This window comes from Malania oleifera, chromosome 13 (assembly GCF_029873635.1).
Source record: "Malania oleifera isolate guangnan ecotype guangnan chromosome 13, ASM2987363v1, whole genome shotgun sequence".
Taxonomy (NCBI): Eukaryota; Viridiplantae; Streptophyta; class Magnoliopsida; order Santalales; family Ximeniaceae; genus Malania; species Malania oleifera.
The window spans coordinates 7,206,305-7,224,730 of NC_080429.1; the positions used below are offsets into that span (position 1 = coordinate 7,206,305).

Below are 18,426 nucleotides of genomic sequence, written 5' to 3' on the forward strand. Positions count from 1 at the left end.
CATATATGATTTAAGTCATTTGGATCAAAACTTGTCAAACTAAGCCATAGGACTTGATGAGTAAAAGTCTATGATGAGTATATCAGTTTCTGTTATTTATAGTATTAATACAGAAAGATTTATAAAAAATAATAATAATTGCTTTGCGTAAAAATTGTAATTTCACTAAACTAGTGTTGGTCGTATTGGTTTCAGAATTTTGATTTGAGTTTTTGTGAATTTGAAAAAAGAAAATTTTAATTTTTTATTACATTTTGTCTAAATCTAAACAAATGTGGATTTAAGATCCAAATTCAATAGCCTCAAATAAAAAATAGTGGCACATTAATACTATATATTACACACAAAAGTGTAAAAAAAAAAAAGCAAAAAGGATATTAGTATAGCTAGTGCCTATATATCTATACATAATGTTAATTGGATCTAATGAATTAAAGGCAACGTTTATGGACCTAGCTATATATAATGAAATGCCCCATGCATATATGCTACACTAGGCTACATTACATTATTTAAGGGAGGCTAGGGACAGGGGGCCATCGAATCATTGACTCTCTACGGCCACGCCAAAGGGACGGAAGAATCACGGATGGGAAACCACTTATAATAGTGAAGCAGCTCGTCGTCAAGCGTTGGCTCTCGGCTGGCACCATGCATGCAGTTATCAGAAGCACACAGCACACATGCATCTGCATGCATGCTGTCAACAGAGAGAGAGAGAGAGAGAGAGAGAGAGAGAGAGAGAGAGGAGATTTGTGAATAAACAGTAATGCCTAGCACTTACTATTGAACTTGTGAAGGGATTGAGGGTGTGGGAATGATTCAATTCAATATAATTAGTAGGCCTTATCGCTCTCTCTCTCTCTCTCTCTCTCTCTCTCTCTCTCTCTCTCTCCAAATTCCAAAGTTTCCAATCCATCACTTCTCGTACTCCCATGGTTCATCCTTCGACAAAAGCAGCAAAGGAACCCCACCTCTCTGTTGGCCACCGCCCACACCCACATGCATCTTAATTTCTCCAATCATGTTAATTTATTAATTTATGATGAGCAAATTGAATTATTATATATCATAATAATAATAATGAGAACTCTTAGGGCTTATTGTGAATGAGGTATTTTATCTTTTTTCTTTTATTTTTTATTTTTGCATAAAAATGCTTTATTTTTTAAAATTTATTTCTATTTATTCTCATCTTAAATGCTTCCTTCTTAATTTATAAATAATTAGTTTCTGCATTTTCTATTATTTTCTCTGTTTTTGAATATTTTATTTTTCTTGCTTAACATGCACAAATGATCAATACAGCATTTATTAATCTTGTATGAGGATGTTAATTTGCCTTGGGCCTTATTTTGAGAGAGCATTTTTGTTACAAAAAAAATTCATTAGTAACTAAGAAGCTAAAAAATGTCACTATGTCAATATAGCCTAGCTTGGTAAGCGTGCCTTAAAGACTTTAGTAATCCCACGGTCCTGGGTTTGATCCTACTTGGGAGTTTACTCCCAGTGAATTAATAGGGATGCGTCAATGGGTGGATGGGTTCCACTCCCCAAGGTTGGTGCCGCACCATTGAGTCACAAAGTGGTGCGATGATGGCTTTAGAGTCCCTGAGTCATAAAAGAAAAAAAAAAAAAAAACTTAACTCAAAAACTTGAATTTATGGGGTCTTGAACTCAACCATATGTATAAGTATTTATACTTCATTTTACTTTTAGAATGTGAGACAAGTTCAAACATATCAAAAAATAAATAAATTTTACACTTCAAAATTACGATACAATTCTTCTAAAGTTGCGAATCATCGTCACTAATATCACTTGTTAGTATTTAGAGAATCCTCGTGCGTACCAATTTGACTTAAAAACTTATTTGAATCTTGAGTCTAGTTATGTATAAAAGTATTTATCTTTTATTTTTACAATGCAAAAATTTAAGATAAATTAAATAGAATTTAATAGCTACACAGCCTACACATAAGCTATTAAAGGATTCATCGCAGAGGACAATTTAATCCCTCTATTCTTACACTAAAGAATTCCTATGCGTTGGTCATATGACGACAGCCGATTGTGATACGGCAAAAGCAAAACCACTTTTCATTTCGCCATGTAACAAGAATTACTTTCCATTTTAAAATATAATATGATGCAAACAAGTTTCAAATTCAAAGGCTCTTTTGGCTATTTCCACCATTCTCTTTATCACCTTTCTTTAATATTATACATTCACTTCATGAAAGTTCATTACTTCTATTCACGTCTCATGGTTTTATTACAAACAAGACAAAATAAATCTTTAAAAAAACTTCACCTCAGCTCAATTTCTTTTCTCTGCTAGGTTTTTCAATCCCTTTAATTGGTTTTTTAAGTAGTAATTAATTTAATATAGCTGCTTCTGGGTTCCCCAAAACCCATCACACCCCCAATCTCCCTCCCATTGCCCCAACTTCAATCCCCTCATATATCCACCCTCACCATGGAACACCCTTCACCGCCACCACCAGCTGTTCCACCACCACCGCCTCCGCCGCCTCCTAAAACCTACAAACTAACGGCTTCCTCCATCTCTTACGCCAAACCAACCACCACCACCAATATTTTGTCACCCTATGTTTTCTTCTTCAGCCCCTGCACTTCTACTCCACCCACGTGCATCCTCCGCGACGTCTCTTTCACCGCTCACCCATCTCAAATCCTCGCCGTTGTCGGCCCCAGCGGTGCCGGCAAATCCACCCTCCTCGACATCTTGGCCGCCCGAACCTCCCCCACCAATGGCTCCCTCCTCCTCAACTCCTCCCCCCTCAACCCCTCCGCCTACCGCAAGCTCTCCGCCCACGTCCCTCAACACGACGCCTGCCTCCCCCTACTCACAGTCTCCGAAACCTTCGCCTTCGCCGCCTGCCTCCTCCTCCCCAAAACCGCTGAAATTGCCTCCACCGTGGCCTCTCTTCTCGCCGACCTCCGGTTGACCCACTTAGCGCACACGAAGCTCGCCCACGGCATCTCCGGCGGCGAGCGCCGCCGCGTGTCCATCGGCCTCAGCCTCCTCCATGATCCGGCGGTGCTCCTCCTTGACGAACCCACATCGGGGCTCGACAGCTCTTCCGCCTTCAATGTGATGCAGACCCTTCAGTCCATCGCCGCCGCGCGTTGCCGGACTGTGATTTTGTCAATTCACCAGCCTAGCTTCAAGATCCTTTCTACCATTGATAGGATTTTGCTGCTCTCGAAAGGAAGAGTCGTCCACCACGGAACGCTTTCTTCACTGCAAGCCTTCTTGCTCTCCAATGGCTTCAATGTCCCTTCGCAGCTCAATTCCTTAGAGTACGCCATGGAAATACTGAACCAGCTTCCCGAAATTGACATTAGTAAGAAATTACCCATCACACCACCGTCGCCCCCTCCGGCAATCCGCGAATCCAACACCGCTATTCGTGAAAGAAGAGAGATTATCAAGTACAGAAGCTCCAGAGCACACGAAATCGTCGCGCTTTATGGAAGATTTTGGAAAATTATCTACAGAACTAAGCAGCTCCTTTTGACAAACACGTTGGAGGCATTAATTGTGGGTCTTGTTCTTGGCACAATTTACATCAATATCGGATTCGACAAGCAGGGGATCGAGAAGAGATTAGGCCTTTTCGCCTTCACCCTCACTTTCCTCCTCTCCTCCACAACCGAAACGCTGCCAATCTTCATCAACGAGCGGCCAATTCTTCTGAGAGAAACCTCAAGCGGGATCTACAGGCTCTCCTCTTACCTAGTCGCAAACACACTCGTTTTCATTCCGTACTTGCTCGCAATCGCAATTCTTTACTCTGTCTCGGTCTATTTCTTGGTGGGTCTCTGTTGTTCGTGGCAAGCATTTGGATACTTCGTTTTGGTCATATGGGTAATAGTCCTAATGGCGAACTCCTTCGTTCTGTTCCTGAGCTCTCTGGCCCCGAACTACATCTCCGGAACGTCGCTCACGACGGTGCTGCTCGCCGGATTTTTCCTCTTCTCCGGGTACTTCATCTCGGAGGAGAGCTTGCCCAAGTACTGGCTCTTCATGCACTACTTGTCAATGTACAAGTACGCGCTGGACGCTCTGCTCATCAACGAATACTCGTGCCTGGTGTCAAGGTGTTTGATATGGTTTGAAGAGAATAAGACGTGTATGGTCACAGGGCGGGACGTGCTGGAGAAGAGAGGCCTCCGCGAGGGGAACCGGTGGACTAACGTTTACGTGCTCATTGGGTTCTTCGTGCTCTACCGCGTTCTCTGCTTGCTGGTTTTGATCAGAAGGATTTCCAGATCAAAGAAATGATTGAAAAACGATTACCCATTTAGTCATTTACCGATACATATGCCCAACTGTTAAATAACCCATTTGATTTTCTTCAGACGCATTCATTCACATTCGTAACATTTTGTTGGTGTTTTTGCGTTTGGGAAGAAGTTATGCTTGTTGCTCTAATAAGATTTGCCTCCATGAACTGATCGAATCTGGGTCGATCATGAATCATGAATTCCATTTTTACTCATTGATTTGATATTATTTGCGTCCAGCATTGCGACCAAAACATTGTTTTTAATTTGTTTTCTCACCTTTTCCTTCCCTATTTTCTAGAAACATCTTGTTCTATTTTGTGCCATCTTTAGTTCTTCACTCGCGTACCCTCTCCATTGGCAATATAATATTATTATACGTAGTTTTGATTCATTGTGTATATATAGAATGGGGCCAATCCTAATTTAGGGGATGAGTCACGGGTCTGTGTGGAATGATCCAAAAGCAATGAGGAAGTCGAGGTGTCGTATTCATTAGATACAGTTTGTCGGGAGGCGCTGTTGATTTGTATTGTAGGGTTGAATAATCCCAAGGGGTGCATAGTCACGGGTTCATCTTTTGGACGTGGCCCGTGACCTTATTGGTGTGCTGTCCCTCTGCCTACCCATTCTGAGTCAGCTCTCCCCGTTTTCAGTTTCCTTGTTAATCCTCATTGTTTGTTATCCACAGGCCGCAGCAAGCCACTAATTGGAGGCATCCAAAGTACTATTTAGTTCTTTATTAAGGCCAGGTCGATGTGCACTTTTATCTTTTGGTGATGCATAAATTATAGCCTCTTATCTCTCTACGAATTCATGCACTTATTTTGTACGTGAATGTGAAATATATAACATTTGATTTTATACTTATTAACATTCATTCAATACATGACGAACTAGACGCATTGCTAAATATTTTTTATTTACAAAACGAGCAAATAGGCATCATGGAATGAATAGGTTCTCAATATAATTATCTCAAAAGTTAAACCCCATTATTCTTGCGTGATGATTATTTACAATCAAAAAGAAAATATATATTTGGGAGAACTCGATAGTCTTTAGGGGCCTTCACAATCTTTTTCAAGATAATAAGACCCAAGAAGTTAATTGTCCTATTTAGTTTATATACTTTCATCAATATGAGGAGTGTTAATGTCAAGCTTGAAGGAAAAGCAATTCAGGCCGTCCATTTCTTTTCCAGATCTAACGGCTGCTGTTGTGGTTTTTTTTTTTTTTTTTTATGGGGGGCATTGATGTAATTATGTTTCCTTTTGTGTTGTAAATAAAACAAAGGCAGCAGGGGGCGGGGGGATTCTTCAAGAGGGCTGGCAGCTTCAGAAAAGATCCAGATTTGGGGGCGAGACTTCTTGCAGAACCGAGACCTGCAACCTCAGCCGAGAGAGAGCTGTGCTCAGCCATAGCCGCGAGGGTATTCCTTTTCTTCACAGCAGCAAGAGTTCTTTCAGCTGCAGCGGGAGAGCGAGGGCCGCACGAGAGAAGGAGACGGCAGCGGGCGTCGGCGTTGGGGGGATCTCCAACCTCCAGCAGAGGTTCACGCAAGGTAAGGGAAGGTAATCTACAGATCTATTTCTTAGGAGGGTTTTCTTTTATGGGAATTAGAGAGAAGAATAGGAAGAAGCCTAGGTTCAGGGGCTTTCTTGGATCGTTTTTGACTGATTTTTAGAGGAGATGGGTAAGTCAAGAGTAAATCTGTGTATATATATTTATTTTCACTAAATTTAATATAATATCTCCGAAGTTGAGTGTTTGATCAATTTTTGAATCAAATCACGCAAATATGTTCTCGTGAATTGTGACTGTGGTGAATATTGAATTGTTGAACATATATTTTTTTTTATTAGAGAGACTCTACACAAATGCACACAAAATAAACAGTTTTCGTTTAGTTGTGATTGTGGTTTTAGGTAAAATTGGTTTGTTTATAATTAATTAAAATCTGAAATTTAGAGTTAGCAATCAGTTTAATCAGTTTAATTACACACAAGGAGATATTATATAAGGGATATCCCTTTGCTCGTGTCCATACCTCTGTTTTCTTAATTATACATTTATTGAAAATAAATCTTTCTTTATATTAATGAATATAAGATTAATTTACACATGTCTAACATTAAGAAAATAGATACATGCCTGTGAAGGGAAAGGTTTTTATATAATTTCTCCCTATTAATTTTCTATTATGAACATCTTCTAAAAATTTAATTACATCTTTTAATATCTATATACATTTTAGACTTCTTTAGATATTTTATGCACTGCTAATTTTATATATATATATATATATATATATATATATATAAAGTAATAAGTATTTAGTTTTTGGATAAATGGAAGATAATAATCCCAAAAGATTCATGAAAAATAGTCCAAGATAATCCTCATCAAACCACAAGCAATACGGAAGATGATTAGTGAAAATATAATGATTTTATATTATAAAGTGATTTCATATTATGACTGTCAATTAATTAGATTTTTGTGTCACTCTTATTTATAAACATGTGATGGTTCAATTAAAGTTTGAAATTTTCACTTAAAATTTTCTCTCATTAAAAATATTTTTTTAAAAGTTGAGTACATAGTTGGACTTAAAACGAAATTAAAATGTGGAGGGTAAATTAAATTTGAAGACACATAAAACATAATCCGGGTCTCATAGTTACACTTGATCAGTAAATTATTCTTCTGTAAATGTTATGCTACCTCACGAGGAAAGGATATTCTATTTTCATCTTTTTTTAAATAATTAATATATACCCTTATGGAGTCCCATGCTAACTGCAAACAAGAAAGCTTTACTACACGAATAAAAATATAAATTATTTGTATTAAGTATAAATTCACAATCGTTTTATAATAGATGTGCGGGAGATCTAATAGATGTGTTGAGAGGTCTTGAATTTAATTTTGTATAAATTTAAATAAAATATTATGTAAAATTATATTAAAAATTATCCAAATTTATATTGGGTCTGCTGTACTAACATATTTGGAACTGAACCAAGTCAAAACCTTGATTTCCTAGGAAAAAAAAAAAGAGGAGAAAAAACTTGAAGGAATTGAAGCATAAAGAAAGAATGACAACGAATAAATAATATCATAAAATGAACTTTAGTTTTATGAATGGGGAAAATTAATTGCAAGTGTAAAAGAGTAAATTTGCACTGAAAAGTAAAATCAAATCATTACCTAAGTAAATATGGTAATGATTGAATTGATATTATTGATATCTATTAATAAGGTGTGTCAAATTGATGGCAAGTTATTATTTGAACTTGACTTTATTTTGTTTGAATTTCAGTCAAATTTGAAAAAAAAGGCTTTGAATAGTTTAATGAGTCAATTTTAGTTTTAAAAAATATTTTATATTTGACGTATTATATTTTTATCCATACGTATATTTAGTGCTTAATATTATATATAGTATAATTACATTTAATATTATATATAGTATAATTACATTTAAACCAAAGAGCTACCAATATATATATATATATAGGGTATCACGACATTAATATTTTGGTATGATAGCATAACATGTGACTAAAAAAAATGTGGCAAATTTAAGTTGTGTTTTTTAATTTGAATTTTAAGTTTATTTAAATCATAAAATTTAATATAATTGTATAAAATGTAACAAACTGAAATCGTGTTTTGATACATGGATTTTAAATTTTAAATTTAGATTTATTTCTATCTAAATAAAATTTAATATTATATTTTATTTAAATTTAGATAAATTTCAGTTAACTTAAAATTTAAAGCTCTCAAACATAATTAATCATTAAGAATGTATTAATATATTATTATTAAAAATAATTTTATATATCTTCATAAATGTGAGTACAGGTAAAACAAACTAAGAAAGGTTGCAAAACTTTAAAGCCCAAAAGGTGGCCCAATGAACATCTAGGCCCAATAAACTTCACAACGCTCTTGATGGGAAAATGTTAAAGGACCCCATGATGACACAAGCCCACACTGTTACAGTGGAAACACCGGCTAAGAACACTTGTCATGTTGGCCTGTATCATCAAGGGCTTGCATTGCATAATACCACTTCCCTGAGCTCTATTACTTATCTTTGTAATATTTGCTAGGACTGTTAAATTATATTAGACTTCTTTCAAATTTAGACATTTTCCTTCAAAGTCTAATTTTGAAATTTATATGTCCCAACACTGCCTAGCTAATAATATAATTTTTAAAAATTCTTCTTTTCTCTTACTTTATTTTAAAGTTAGAATATAGACTAATTTGAAATTATATAAATTTACCTAATAAAAAAATAATTTTCATGTGAAAAATCAGTCCACAAGTGAAAAATAGAGAACCAAATTGTCTTGATTTTGTAGGGATTTAACCATGAAGAAGTGAGCCCAAACCTTTGATACTAACCACTAAATAATTGGTTTTGGCAGTGATAATGAAAATTGAAGGATCGAATTCTATATATTAATTCTTATTTTATTTTTTTTTTCCAAAGAAATTTTCTTCTTATTTGCATAACCTGGTCTAAAGATCTATATTATATGGGAATTGATAAAATTACTTGCTATTAGAGTTTTTTTTTATCACTCTTTTGTTAAAGACATTCAACGTTGTCAAGTTCATTTTTTATTGTGAAAATCCAAAGTAAAACACAATTGAACTTTATTCTAAATTAAATCCATTATCAAGCCTTGTTTCTCTCCACTAGTTGTCGTTTTTATCCCCACCCCTCCGTGGAAGTCCTTCTTTATATCAAAGTGTGAAAGTGGGCATTGCCCTACTTGCGATTTATCATACCAGATTCTTGCCTTTTCACTTGTAGTTGGTTCGTGAGTTTAATGAAACAATCCACTATATCCAGTCTAGTATGAGAAGGCTATCACTTTTGTTTGGCTGAGAATTTCTTATAAAACTCCTCTTCTTAGTGTGATACGGGGTTTAGAGAGCTCATGCTCTGCCTACATAGGCAAGTGTGGGACTAGACGCACCCAACAACTCCCCCTCGGCCCATGACAATGGAAATGAGGCGAGGAGTAGTCCAATCTAGGACAGAGTTCAGTAACTCAAAAAGTCCTAATTCTGAATACCAATTTAGAGAACTCATTCTACAAAACCAAGTGTTAAGGAGAGAGAGTTAAGAGGTCTTAATTTGGCTTTGACTGTCACTAGAAATGATTAGGACTGAAAATAACCATACCCCTGCGATGCAGTCCTATACCAAGCCATATTGATATTAACTATCATTTTGTACAAGATCGTTCAAGTAAAAACTTTTCAAATCTCTTTTCTTTGAGAATATCAACTTGGTCAACAGATTTTAAAGTCGTTATTATTTTTCAAGGTTCTTAACATGTAGACCACGAGACTCACTATACCTTCCCTACATACTTGCTCATACAAGCCGGGACGGGTGGGAAGCGAGGCATCCGCGAGGGGAAACAGGTGGACTAAAAGTTTAAGTGCTCATGCGGTTCTTGTGCTCTACCGCGTTCTATGCTTGCTGGTTTGAGCAGAAGGATTTCCAGATCAAAGAAATGATGAAAACGATTACCCCTTAGTATTTACGATACATATGCCCATACTGTTAAAAACCCATGATTTCTTCAAGACGCATTCAGTCACATTCGTTAACATTTTGGTGGTGTTGTTGCGTTTGGGAAGAAGTATGCGTGCTCTAATAAGATTGCCTCATGAACGGATCGAATCTGGGTGATATGAACTCATTGATTCCATTTTTACTCTGATTTATTATTATTGAGTCCAGATGCGACAAAACTTGTTTTTAATTGTTTTTCACTTTCCTTCCCTATTTCAGAAACATCTGTTTATTTGGTGCTCTTAGTTCTTCACTGCGTTACCCTCTCCATTGGCTTATATTATATACGTAGTTTTGATCATGTGTACATAGAATGGGGCCAATCCTAATTTAGGGGATAGAGTCCGGGTCGTTGTGGAATGATCCAAAAGCAAGAGGAAGTGAGGATGTCGTATCATGATACAGTTTGCGGGAGCGCTGTGGATTTGTATTGTAGGGTTGGAATAATCCCAAGGGTGTGCATAGTCACGGGTTCATATTTTGGACGTGGCCCTGACATTATTGGTGTGCGTCTCTGCCTACCCATCTGAGTAGGCTCTCCCGTTTTCAGTTTCTGTTAACTCATTGTTGTTACCAAGGGCGCAGCAAGCCACTAATTGGAGAATCCAAAGATAATATTAGTTCTTTATTAGTGCCAGGTCGATGTGCCACTTTTATCTTTTGGTGATGAATTTAAATTATAGCATCTATATTTCTCTACGAATTCATGCACTTATTTGCTACGGAGATGTGAATATATAACATTTGATTTATTAATAAATTCATTCAATACATGACGAAACTAGAGCATTGTACATATTTTTTATTTACCAACGAGCAATAGGCATCATGAGATGAATAGGTTCTCATTAATATCTCAAAAGTTAAAACCCCATTATTCTGCGTGATGATTATTACAATCAAAAAGAAAATAATATTGGGAGAACAGAAGCGATAGTCTTTAGGGCCTTCACAATCTTTTTCAAGGAATAGACCAAGAAGGAATTGTCCTAGTTAGTTTATATACTTTAGCAAATGAGGAGTGTTAATGTCACGCTTGAAGGAAAAAGCATCAGGCCGTCCATTTCTTTTCCAGATCTAACGAGCTGTTGGGTTTTTTTTTTTTTTTTTATGGGGGGCATTGATGTAATTATGTTTCCTTTGGGTGTAAATCAAACAAAGGCGAGGGGTCGGGGGGGGGGATCTTCAAGAGGGCTGGCCGCTCAGAAAAGATCCAGATTGGGGGGCGAGAATTCTTGAAGACCGAGACCGGAACCTCAGCCGAGGAGAGAGCTGTGCCAGCCAGCCGCGAGGGTATATCCTTTCTTCACAGCAGCAAGAGTTTCCCTTTTTCAGCTGCAGCGGAGAGCGAGGGCCGCACGAGAGAAGGAGACGGACCAGCGGGCCGTGCGTTGGGGGGGATCCCACCTCAGAAGAGGTTCAGCAAGGTAAGGGAAGTAATTTTAAAGATCTATTCTTAGGAGGGTTTTCTTTTTGGGAAATTGAGAGAAGATAGGAGAAGCCTAGGCTTCAGGGGTTTTTGATCGTTTTTTTTTTGACTGATTTGTAGAAGAAGGAGAGGGAAGTTCAAGAGTACAATTGTGTATATATATTTATTTTACACTAAAATTTAATTATATCTCGAAGTGGAGTGTTTGATCAATTTTTTGAATCAAAAAAAAAACAAAAACAAAATCACGCAAATATGTTACTCGTGAATGTGACTGTGTGAATATTGAAGGTGAAACATATATTGTTTGATTAGGAGACTCTACACAAATTGCAACAAAATAAACAGTTTTGCGTTTAGATGTGATTGTGGTTGAGGTAAAATTGGTTTGTTAGAATTAATTAAAATCGAAAAGTTGACGTTGTTAGCAATCAGTTTAATCAGTTCATACACACAAGGAGAGATATATAAGGGATATCCCTTTGGGTGTCCATACCTCTGTTTTCATAATTATAATTGAGTGAAAAATAAATCTTTTCTTATATTAATGAATATTTAAGAGAATTTACACAGTCTTAACATAAGAAAATTACAGCCTGTGAGGGAAAAGGTTTTTATAGAATTTCGCCTATAATTTTCTATTATGAACATCTTCTCAAAAGTTAAGTACATCTTTTAATATCTCTCTATATACATTTTAGACTCTTTAGCTATTGTATGCACTTTGCTAATGTATATATATATATATATATATATATTAGTTATAAAGTAATAAGTATTTAGTTTTTGGATAAATGGAAGATAATAATCCAAAAGATTCATGAAAAATAGTCAAAGATAATCCGCATCAAACCACAAGCAATACGGAAAGATGATTAGGATGAAAAAATATAATTATTTGATATATTATAAAGTGGATTTCATATTATGACATGTCATTATTAGATTTTTGTGTCATTCTATTTATTTAAACATGTGTGTGATGGTCAATGAAAGTGGCAAATTTTCACTTAAAATTTTCTCCATTAAAATATTTTTTGTAAAAGTTGAGTACATAGTTGACTTAAACGAAATTAAAAGTGAGGGTAAATTAAATTGAAGACAATAAAACATGAATCGGGTCTTTCCTCATAGTTACACTTGATTCAGAAATTATTCTTCTGTAAATGTTATGCTACCTCACGAGGGAAAGGATATTCTATTTCATCATTGTTTAAATAATTAATATATAACCTTATGGAGTCCATGCTACTGCAAACAGAACAAGCTTTAATACACGACAAAATATAAATTATTTGTAGTAAGTATAAAAGGTCACAATCGTTTTATAATAGAGTTGGGAGAGCTACAGATGTGTGTGTTGAGAGGTCGTGAAGTTAATTTTGTATAAATTAATAAAATATTATGTATAAAATTAGATTAAAAATGATCTCAAGTTATATGGGTGCTGTCCAACATATTTGGAACTGAACCAAGTCAAAACCTTGAGTTCTAGGAAAACAAAAAAAAAGAGGAGAAAAGAAAAAATTGAAGCGGAATTGAAGAATTAAAGACAGCAGACAACGAATAAATAATATCATAAAAGGAACTTAGTTAGTTTTATGAATGGGGAAATTAATGGAAGTGTAAAAGAGTGTAAATTTGGCACAGTGAAAAGTAAAGCAAATTATTACGAAAGTAAAATATGGTTAATGATTGAATGCATTATTGATATCTATTAATAAGGGTTGTGTCAAAATGATGGCACGTTATTATTTGACCTGGACGTTATTTGGTTGGAATTTCAGTCAAATTGGAAAAAAAAAGGCTTTGAATAGTTAAATGAGCAATTTTAGTTTAAAAAAATATTTATACTTGACCCGTATTTATATTTTGATCCAACGTATATTGTGCTTAAATTAGATATAGTATAATACATTTAATATATATATAGTATAATACAATTTAAACCAAAGAGCTACCAAATATAGATATATTCGGGTTATCACGCGGACATTAATATTTGGTTGATGCAAACGTGACTAAAAAAAAATGTGGCAAATGCAAGTTGTGTTTTTAATTGAATTTAAGTTTATTTAAATCATAAAATTAATATTAATTGTATAAAATGTAAACAAACTGAAATCGTGTTTGATACAGGTTTAAAATTTTAAATTTAGATTTATTTCTATTAAATAAAATTAATTTATATTTTTATTTAAATTTAGATAAATTCAGTTAACTGGCAAAATTTAAAGCTCTCAAACATAATTAATCATTAAGAATGTATTAATATATTAGTATTAAAATCAATTTTATATATCTTATAAATGTGAGTACAGGTAAAACAAAACTAAGAAAAGGTTGCAAAACTTTAAAGCCAAAAAGGTGGCCCAATGATACATCTAGGCACAATAAACTTCACAAAAGCTCTTGATGGGGAAAATGTTAAAGGACCCCAATGATGACACAGCCACATGTTTACAGTGGATGGAAACACCGGCTAAGTAAGAACACTGGTCATGTTGGCCTGTATCATCAAGGGCTTGCATGCATAAACACTTCCCTGAGCTCTATTATTATCTTTGTAATTTTGTGTAACCATGTTAAAATTATATTAGACTTCTTTCAAATTTAGACATTTTCAAGTCTAAATGAAATTATATTGTCCAACACTGCCTAGCTATAATATAATTTTTAATCTTATTTTTCTTACTTAATTTAAAAAGTTAGAATATAGACTTAAATTTGAATTATATAAATTTACTTAATAAAAAAAATAATTTATGTAAAAATCAGTCCACAAGTGAAAAATAGAGAAGAGAACCAAAAATTTCTTGATTGTGTAGGGATTTAATACATGATTAGAATTGAGGCCAACCAGGGATACTAACCATAAATAATGGTTTGGCCGTGATAATGGAACCCCCCCCCCCCCCCCCCCCCCCCCCAATTGAAAGGATAGAAATTCTATATTATTAATTTTTTTATTTTTTTTTCAAAGAAATTCTTCTTAGGGCAAAAACTGTTAAAAGAATCTTATATAGTTGGGAATGATAAAAAATTCTGGACTCCTAATTAGAGGTTTTTTTTTCATCACTCTTTTGTAAAGACCTTAATTTCATATGTTCAATTTTTTTATGTTACAAATCAAAAGTGAAAGGACACATAGGAAATATTCTAAAAATTCAAAGCCATTAGCAATCCTAGTTTCTTTCAACTAAGTTGCTTGTTTTTATCCCACCCTCCGTGGAAGATCCTTCTTATATCAAAGTGTAGTGGGCAATGTCAATATTGCATTTATAATACAGATCTTGCCTTTTCACTATGGTAGTTTGGTTTCGTGGAGTTTAAGGAAAAACAAGTCCACATATCAGATCTAGTATGAAGGCTATCACTGTTGTTTGAGCATGAGAATTTTCTTATCAAAACATCTCTTCTTAGTGTGATAAATGTGGGTTTAGAGAGTCATGACGCTGGCCCATACATAGGCAATGTGGGACTAGACGCACTTTACCAACACTCCCTCGAGCCATGACAAGGGAAATGAGGCGAGGAGGAGTCCAATCTTATAGAAAGAGTCCGTAAATCAAGCCTTAATTCTGATACCAAGTTAGAGAACTACATTCTCAAAACATGTGTTAAGGAGAGAGATTAAGGGATCTTATATGGCTTGGGAACTGTCCACACAGCAATGATATAGATGAAAATACGGCCAAATACCTTGACGATGCATTCCTATACCAAGCATATTGATATTAACTATCATTTTGTACAAGATCGAATTCAAGTAAAAACTTTTCAAATCTCTTTTCTTTGAAGAATGATCAACTTGTCAACATATTTATAAAGTCGTTATTAGTTTCAAGGTTCTTAACATGTAGACCGAGACTCACTATACTTCCATACATACTTGGCTCATACAAGCATATTAGCAATAGCAGTACCACATATGATCATTTTGAGACAATTCAACAGCAAATATTGAAGACATGCTAAACGAGAATTCTCAAATAATTTTCTATGACATACGTGTCCTATTTCTATTTGTCATACAGAATAAAAGAATATTCCTACTTGAATGTCTATAAGTACCGCCGTGTCTGAATGTATGAGAATGGTGCAGTTCATCTCCTAACTATTTGTCATCCCTGTGTTTTGTTTTATTACCCTGGGTCTCTCTCTCTCTCTCTCTCTCTCCTGAACTTTTGATTCTGAGATTAATGGCGAAGGGCAGTACGATTGGCTTTTTAAATTAAATACCCAGCTCCCGCGCAGGCCACCTAGTTTTCCATGGTAGAGTTCGAAAGCTCATCCTCTACCACCACCCTTCACTCTCCATCTCAATCTTATCTCCGCTCCCTCCGCCCGCCGCACACGACGCCGCCTACATCGACAAACGTCTTCCGCCACCGTCCCTTCCCTCTCCTTCCGTCTCCTCCCGACCGTCTCACTCCCCCAAGACCATCCCGCATCCTCCATGCCCAAACCCCTGCAGTCCTTCGACCTCACGCGCCTCAACAACCCCAACCTCCGCCAGACCCTGCTCGACATTTCCCAAACCTCCACCCCCAAAGCCCTCGTCATCGACTTCTTCTGCAAGCGGCGCGCCCTCCGAATATCGCCTGTCGAAGTTCAAATCCCCACCTTCTTCTTCTTCACCTCCGGCGCATACGGCCTCGCCGTCTTCCTCTACCTTCCCACAATTCACCACCGCAACACCCCCCGGACATTCAAAGATCTCCCCGCCGGCACTCACCTCGATGTCCCTGGCGCTCCGCCGTTTCTGCTCTCCGACATGCCCCAGGAAATGCTAAATTTCGAGATTTTTTATCGGAACTTCTTATCCACGGCGATCCAGATGGCAAAATCGGCAGGAATCATCGTGAACACGTTCAGGTTGTTGGAAGAAAACGCAATCAAAACAATTGAGGAAGGTCTGTGCGTCCCCGGCGATCGAACGCCCCCCATTTTTTGCATGGGGCCACTGGTTACCACTTCCGCCGCTGCCGATAAGAAACATGATTGCTTAATCTGGCTGGATTCGCAACCGGAGCGAAGCGTCGTGTTTCTGTGTTTCGGGAGTAGGGGGCAGTTCTCGGAGGCGCAGCTGAAGGAAACGGCGGCGGGATTGGAGAGAAGCGGCACTCGGTTCATGTGGGTGGTGCGCAATCCACCCGCCGGAGGCGAAACTGGGCCCAATTTAGCGGGGGGCAAGGCGAGCTTGGAGTCCTTGCTGCCGGTAGGATTTTTGGACAGGACGAGGGACAGGGGTCTAGTTGTAAGGGACTGGGCGCCGCAAGCGGCGGTGCTGAGTCATGACTCGGTGGGCGGGTTCGTGACTCACTGCGGATGGAACTCGATTCTGGAAGCGGTGCGTGGCGGGGTGCCTATGGTTGCGTGGCCTCTGTACGCGGAGCAGAGGTTGAACAGGACAGCGTTGGTGGCGGCGATGGGGGTGGCATTGCCGGTGAACGTGTCGGAAAACGGGTTTGTGAGTGCGGATGAGTTGGCAGAACGGGTGAGCGAGTTGATGGACTCAGAGAAGGGCAAAGCGGTCAGGGAACGAGTCGCGGCAATGAGAGATGGTGCAATGGAGGCAATGAGGGCGGGGGGATCGTCTATTGTTGACTTGGCCAAATTTGTCGACTCACTGAGACTAGGGTGAGCGAGTTGGACGACTCAGTCCTGGTCAAGGACTCGGTTGGCCAAATAATTCACTGAGACTATGCTTTGATAACACTATGTCGTATATTTTGGACTTTTTAATAATTAAAATCAACTATTTCTAAGTACGATAATACCCTAACCTCATCAATAAGGACATGCCCCTTGAGAAAATAGTAATACTAAAAATGTAAAGAAAAAAATTGTGATGCTATCAATAATTTGGAAGTCTCAACAAATGTGCAATATGTGGGTATTGTGTAGAAGGTTTACTATGGGCTAGCCTTCAATATCACATCCATCGATAAGCTTGACTAATATGTGGTTACAAATTTTTGTGTTAGATTACATAATCTTTTAGATGACTGTGAAAGTGGATGGATCTATTTTAATTTTATTTTTAAAAAATTTTTAAATTTATATTTGAACTGATTTTGAATGAAATGTAGTATAAAATTCACATTGTGAACACAACTAAGTGTTAACTAGTTGTTAAGAGACTAATGGAATAGAACTTAACTTAACTTTGCATTAGTGGGAAAAGAGGATTTTGTCAAGTATGCCTAATGATTTGATTAAGCAAATGGAATGAAGTATTAAACTTTAATAGATCTAAATTGGATCAATAAATAGCTTGGTAATGTACAACCTCAATGAATTCAAAACTTAAGAGTGAGGGGTGGTTGGAGAGAACAATGAGAGAGTAGAAAAAAATAAGAGAAGAAGATGAGAGATAGGAGGAGAAAGAATACAGACAAGGACAAGAGTTTTCAAATAAAAAGATTATAAAGTACAAAACATAATAGAAAAGAAGAAACTTATCACATACAGAGAGAGAGAGAAATCTTGCAAACATTATACCAACTACTATTACCACGTATTTACATAAAAACTGCATATTTACATAAAAAAATTTTACAAAACAAGAAATTACAAACTAAACCCAAAGTATCTAAATACATCAAATAGTGAAACATAAAATCACTAAACTTAAAAAAAAAAACCTATAGTTTTAACAGCTTACTTACTATATAAATATCTAAAATTCTCTATTGATGATTTTGAATAATTGAAAGCTTAATTATAATGACATTATTGTATATTAATTTTTTATGAGTTCAGTTCTGGAAACTCATAATAAAGCCTTATACCCTGTTACATAAAATTTAAAATCAAGACGATCAATTTCATTTTATTTTAGCCCATTCTTGTCTAGTAAACAAATCATTAAATAAAAACATCAAGCTCTCTTCAAATTTAACATAAGAAACATGAAACTTTTACAAAATTTAAAATATTATTGAAAACACATGCAATTTGACAATGAAATGTATTTTCTCTCGTTAAGGTTTTGAATAGACCTCCTTTAGCATTTGATTTCCTGAGGATTGAAAGGGTTGATTGACAGTTAGACAAACTTGTGAAA

General features: G+C 36.3%; 2 protein-coding genes across 7 annotated transcripts; both read left to right on the plus strand.

Annotated features, from left to right (window-relative positions):
- Nucleotides 1–2,147: 2,147 nt before the first annotated feature.
- Nucleotides 2,148–6,092, plus strand: LOC131145509 (ABC transporter G family member 8-like). 6 transcript variants are annotated; one of them, XM_058094640.1, is made up of 2 exons: nt 2,148–5,143; nt 5,611–6,092. In XM_058094640.1, exon 1 carries the CDS (start codon nt 2,480–2,482, stop codon nt 4,310–4,312), a length of 1,833 nt encoding a protein of 610 aa, XP_057950623.1. In that variant the 5' UTR covers nt 2,148–2,479; the 3' UTR covers nt 4,313–5,143; nt 5,611–6,092. The 6 variants fall into 6 exon arrangements, with proteins under 6 accessions (XP_057950623.1, XP_057950624.1, XP_057950626.1 ...); XM_058094641.1 differs by having other exon boundaries at nt 5,615–6,092; XM_058094643.1 differs by having other exon boundaries at nt 2,148–5,090.
- A 9,364-nt stretch (nt 6,093–15,456) lies between these two features.
- LOC131145510 (anthocyanidin 5,3-O-glucosyltransferase-like) lies at nt 15,457–17,128 on the plus strand. The gene has a single exon (XM_058094646.1). It carries the CDS (start codon nt 15,814–15,816, stop codon nt 16,999–17,001), a length of 1,188 nt encoding a protein of 395 aa, XP_057950629.1. The 5' UTR covers nt 15,457–15,813; the 3' UTR covers nt 17,002–17,128.
- The last annotated feature ends 1,298 nt before the right edge of the window (nt 17,129–18,426 follow it).